Genomic DNA, 6031 nt, shown 5'->3' with positions numbered 1-6031 from the left:
GAGATATCAAAACTACAAGCTTTTAGAGTTTAAAATATGAAAAATATTTAATGTATTATTGGTGTATAAATCTAATGTATAATAACACGACAACTTATCATTAAATAACACAAAAAATAATAGAGGATTTATAAATAAATACTAATAATTTTATTTAAATATAATTAAATAATAATTAATTATAATTAAATACTATGACCCTAAAACTTAAATCTAAAACCCTAAATTCTAGAGTTATTAATACTTATTTATAATAATTACAATTAATGTTTAATTATGTTCAAAAAGATTATTAGTATTTACTTACAAGTGTTACATATTTTTTGTTTAATTTAATAATGATGTGTCATGTTATTATTCACTAATAATGTATAAGACTTATGTAATAGAGATGCATAAAATATCCTTCATAAAAAAATTCAAGATATATGAAATAAGTACCAATCTCTTTATTTTTATGACAAAAACTAGTTCAAAATGAGCGGGCCTAAAATTAATTTAGAATAAATTATATTATAATCATTTTAAAAAATATAGATTTTAGATATTAATAAAATAGTGCCACGTCATTAAATTTTAAAAATAAAAAGTATTATTATACGAGAATAAATTATATTAAGATTATCCGAAAAGCATAGTTTTTAGGCACCAATAAAATAGTGTCACATCATTAAATTTTAAAGATAACAAAGTGTTATTATATACTCATCTATATTTAATATCTTCTCAAACTTAATTTAACTTTAATTAAATTAATTAAAATAGTTATTTTTTAAAATTATAAACAAAAATATTTTTTTCTTTTACAAATTTTAATCATTTTGTTTTTTTCCCATAAGTTAATGGTTTTTTATTTTTGTGCAACCAATTTTTTAAAAAAATTAGTAACTTTTATGCAATTTATTCCATGTCGTTGACACATAATTTTGGTAATTATTTTACTCAGAACCCCAAACCTTAAACTCGAACCCTGAACCCCGAGGTTGAAGGAGGTTTAGAGTTCGGATTCGAGGTTACGGGTTTGAGTTTAAGGTTCAAGGGTTCGAGGTTACGGGTTACGATTTCGAGGTTCAAGATTTAAAATTCAAGGGTTTGGTGTTTGGATTTAGGATATGGAGTTCTAAGTTTTGGGTTTAGGGTTCAGGATTCTAGATTCAGGATAAAAAAATCACCAAAATCATGTGTCAATAACATAAAAAAATTGCTGAAATGTTATTAAATATTTGGAAATGGACCATGAGTAATATCTTGAAATGGTCTATAAAATAATTTCTCTAAGGATAAGTGTATAATAATAATTTTATCTCTTTAAAATATGATAATATGATAAAATTTTACTAATACCTAAAAACTATAATTTTAGTATTATTCTTATACAAGTTATTTCCAAAATATAATATAAATAACAGTGATGAAATTTAAATCATTAAAAAATAGTATTTTAACCGATATATAGTAAACATCAATTAAAAGGATTTTAAGAAAAAACAAACCACATATGCATCTGAATTAATTATATGATAAAAAAAGGAGCATATATTAATTAACATCAACTTGAAAGGCCAATTGAATAAAGGGCAGGAATGTGTTTGATGTTGAAGATAGGTCGCTCAGAAGGGCGGGGGGAGGGTTTCCAAGACACAATGATTGCATGATGTTGGGAAAGCAGAAAGGATGGGCGTGGAAAATAGCCAAGAGTGTGGAACAACGTGGGAGCTTAACCCACCATATTAAAATTAAAACCATATGAAAAGGGTTTACCTAAGCTAACCCTTTTATCAGCCTTTTTGGATTTTGGTCGGTCGACAATCTCTGTGTGTGTTGCGTTGTGTTCCCCATCTCTCTCTTCACGCTGTTGTTATTTTATTAGGTTTTATTATGCTCCAATCCCTGTTTTCTTTACATTTTTAAACTTTAATCCGGCTACTTTTAATTTCATGAATTTACTTCTCCTACTCTTTTGATTTAATGTTCAAATTCATTTATAATAATAATAATAGAATCCAAAGGAATTTTGTTAAATTGGATTATATGTCATTTTGAAAAAAAAAAAAACTGTCCCTCAAAAGGGGCTAAAATTAAAATTATTTCATTTAAGCAAGGTGGACCAAGGCCCCTATCTCCAGTCCCCTGCTTCGTTACACCTTACAACCCTAAATTTAATATTTTTATTTGCCTAATAAATCCTCCATATGCGTGATATTGGACACATCAACAATTCGTTTTTATTTATAAAGTGCCACATGATTTAATATAAATGAAATCTTTTGATAGAGTTCAAGTATAAAATTGAATTAAAAATTTGAAATTAAAAGTGTAAGAAGGGTGAGAACAAAGTTAGACCATTTTATTATTCGAAAAAGGTGAGATAGACTAAAAAATTAATAAAGAAAAGAAGAGGAGCCTCTCTCCCCAAGCCAAGCTGATAGCTACATGAAGGGGGGATTGCCGTAAGAAGAAAGGAAAGGAAAGGAAAGGAGACTAGCACTAACACTACTTGCAAAATACACTCTATAAATTAGTGTAGTGGAGAGACCAAAACACAATATACATATATAAAAAATAAATCGAAGGAACCAAAAAGACACACCATTTCTTCCAAGTCCAACAAGGCACGTATATGAAAACGAAAGCTTGTTTTGATTTTGCTAAGGGTAATCAAAAGGGTCATCAGATCAGATTACCCACAAACCAGTGAAAGATATTGACTCATCATCATTCATTCTACACTGAGTCCTATCCTTTTCCCCTTTTCCTTGCCTTGTTCCATTTTTTTTCTTTGTTCTCTCTCTCTTTTATCGATTTATCACCACCACAAAGAAATCATGTACAACAGGAATTTAGAGAGATAGCTAGTTAGCTTGCTTTGAAAATTCCATCTATATATATAACATATCCATCAAGGGAAGTTCTTTCTCTCTTTAGTCTTCTTCTTCTTCTTCATTCATAACCATTTTTTTGTTCCAATTTCAATATACTTTTTCATAATTCATATCAGAGAATAGCAAGTGATCAATAGAGTTAAGGGCAGGCCGAGCGGAGAGTACGGATATAATTATTATGTGTGCAAAGAAAGAAGAATATCAAGGAGACTATCCTCGACCTATCCATAACCTACAAGCTTCCCAACAACACCACCAACTACACAACGATGAGTTATTTGGAGCAACTACGGGAGGGTTGGTATTCCCTCAACTACCTTGGTCTTTCCCACCGGTTCACGCTCTCAGTCCAATCCAGTACTTCACCGGAAACCCGGTTCAGGACCATGTCCACGACTCTTTTCTAGTCCCCCCTCCATCATCATCATACGGGGGGTTATTTACCCCAACAGCTCCTCCTGCCGCTGCCCTACAGTTTGCATACGATGGTGCCCCATCAGTTAATCGCCTGAGGATCTTATCCGACAGTTTTGGAGCTGTTGGCTCAGCTCCTTTGGGGCTACAAGCTGAGTTAGGTAAGATGACCGCTCAAGAAATCATGGACGCTAAGGCTATGGCTGCTTCTAAGAGTCACAGTGAAGCTGAAAGGAGAAGAAGAGAACGAATCAACAACCATCTCGCAAAGCTACGCAGCTTACTCCCAAGCACCACCAAAGTAAGGTGTAGTCATTGTACAGTTCATTAAAATGAAACAAAAAAGCTTATAAAATTGTCAAAAAGAAAACATTATAAACCATCACGCCTACAACATGTCCTAGTATATTATTTGGAAGTGTCATACATACACCTTTTGGTGCACCCCTTTTTGTTTTGTTTTATAACGAGCTTTTCCCCCCATTCAAAGATACCTGTAGGTCTTCCTAAGATTCTACTTAGATGGTTGGTCACATGGTCTGATAATAAGCTATCAAAACCTACTCATTTAGACGTGAAAGGTTGTCAAATTTCTTTTTGGCCCATCTTTTTTTCCCTTCAGTTTTGATCTTTTCATTAAAAAGAACAAATGCTTGTCTTTTGGTTTATTCTTTAAGACTTGCGGTGGTTCCAAGAAGAAGGGAAAGTAAACAACGAAAGGGATTGAGCATTGATATGATAAAGAGAAACCAAGGAGCAGTCCCTTGGAAATTTCTTGCCGGATCATCAACCAAATTAACTAGGAAGCCAAAGGTAATAAAGCTACACAAACCATTTTTTTACGAGACCTTCCGGTATTAGTCTCCCATGGTTACATTGAGTCGGATGAAATCCCTAAACAGAAATCAAAACTCTCTCAACACTATTATCTTCCGCATGCCTTGATAAACTATTATCCTTTGTTAGTTACACCTTGAAACAATAATATACCCCATCATTAACAATGAAGTTTTGGATGTGGGAAAATTAGCAAAAATCCATCTATTCTTTACACAAACAAGATCTATTTAATATGCTATTAATGGCATTTCTTGCTTAATTGATTTCATATGTTGTCTTCTATTTTTCTTTCTTTTGGTTATTTCTTGTGATATGGGAATATGGGACAAAAGCTAGCTTCATTGCTGGCAGAGGTACCCTAGCATGCGTGTTAATTAATGGTGTTGTTGTTTTGGTTACGGCCACCATGTAACATAGACGGACAAGGCTTCACTGCTTGCGGAAGTGATCCAACACGTGAAAGAGCTTAAACGGCAAACGTGTTTGATAGCAGAAACAAGTCCGGTACCGACCGAAACCGATGAACTAACGGTGGATACATCGGACCAAGATGGTAAGTTCGTGATAAAAGCTTCGCTTTGCTGTGAAGATAGGTCCGATCTTTTGCCTGACCTAATCAAAGCATTGAAAGATTTACGTCTCAAAACACTGAAAGCTGAGATCACGACGCTGGGCGGGCGTGTCAAGAATGTACTCTTCATTACCGGAGAGGAACAAGAATCGAGCTGTAGCAGTGATGGTGGTGACGTTATTGGTTCAATACAAGAAGCATTGAAAGCGGTGATGGAGAAGAGTACTTGTGGGGATGAATCTAATTCTTCAGGGAATGTTAAGAGACAACGAACCAACATCAGTACTGTTCTTCAACGCAGGTCTCTTTAACTTATTACAAAAGGGCCTTGATCGACAACTTCATTTTTGTGTGTGTGTGTTTTAGTTTATGTGTTTCTACAAGTAGAACAAAATAGATGATGATGAACATGATAATCCAAGGTCTGTCGTTTGTGTGCTTAAAAGAATGGGTTCAATTAAAGAAGAAATAAATCCAGAAACTGGTTGGTTCTAGGTTTGGTGTGGTGATGCTAAGTGATGGGAAAGAGAAGGAGAGAGAGCTGACGTTTGAAATAAACCCTAATGTGACTTTTAACAATAGATAGTATAAGGTCAAATTCTGGGTTTTGTCCTTCTGCTATGTTGAAATTCGGAATTTAGTTCTTGCTCTTTAAATTTAGCATAATTTACTCCCTCCAATTTTACGACTTTATGATCAGTTAATCTAATATTTACCTATTTTTCAAAATAAAATAATTTTTCCAACAAAAGAAAAAGTTTAGCATAATAAAGGTTTTATTATTATTATTATCCAAATGTTAGTATAATGAGTTGGAATTGTTGGTTTTAAGGATAAGAAATATATATTAACATTTTGTGTTGTTAATTGGGGATGGAAAATATGATTACTTGAAACTGAATCTAGATTCTTATGTACACGATGTCACTAAACTAAAAAGTTGTTGGCAATTTATACTAATATTTTACCTATAACTTTTAGATTAACCAAATAATATGATAAAAGTGGAGAATAAAATTATGTCAAATTAAACTATAGAAATTAAAATTAAATTTTAAATATAATAGTTGAACTAAAACTACAATTTGACCATAGTATTAAACAATTTTTTTTTTTACAAATAAACAAAAAGTTTAATAAGTGTTAGAGATTATGTGACCTGAATTCCGTTACTTGTTGAAGAAATAAATACAGTGACAAAATAAGGGATCTGTGGGGTTAGCGGACCATACCACATAAGTTGAGTCTGTATAAAACTATACTTTTATTATATGATTTTGATTAGAATATGATTTTTCAACTCTTAAATAGATGTAGTCGAAAC

The 6031-nt window shown here is 32.3% G+C and overlaps 1 protein-coding gene across 1 annotated transcript; it reads left to right on the top strand.

Moving 5' to 3' along the window:
* Nucleotides 1-2558: 2558 nt before the first annotated feature.
* On the top strand, nucleotides 2559-5363 carry LOC105783998 (transcription factor bHLH30). The gene is made up of 2 exons (XM_012609738.2): nucleotides 2559-3597; nucleotides 4554-5363. The coding sequence occupies exons 1-2, from the start codon at nucleotides 3061-3063 to the stop codon at nucleotides 5016-5018; spliced, it is 1002 nt and encodes a 333-aa protein (XP_012465192.1). The 5' UTR covers nucleotides 2559-3060; the 3' UTR covers nucleotides 5019-5363.
* The last annotated feature ends 668 nt before the right edge of the window (nucleotides 5364-6031 follow it).

The sequence above is a fragment of the Gossypium raimondii genome, chromosome 13, assembly GCF_025698545.1.
Source record: "Gossypium raimondii isolate GPD5lz chromosome 13, ASM2569854v1, whole genome shotgun sequence".
Lineage (NCBI taxonomy): Eukaryota > Viridiplantae > Streptophyta > Magnoliopsida > Malvales > Malvaceae > Gossypium > Gossypium raimondii.
Note: the sequence above shows the minus strand (reverse complement) of the source record. Positions and strands in the feature narration are given on the sequence as shown.

Bases quoted from the DNA above. Each gene is read 5' to 3' on its own strand.
- LOC105783998 (XM_012609738.2), top strand. From the start codon at position 3,061: ATGTGTGCAAAGAAAGAAGAATATCAAGGAGACTATCCTCGACCTATC. The intron at 3,598-4,553 runs GTAAGGTGTAGT...CATGTAACATAG, and splicing joins TACTCCCAAGCACCACCAAA to ACGGACAAGGCTTCACTGCT.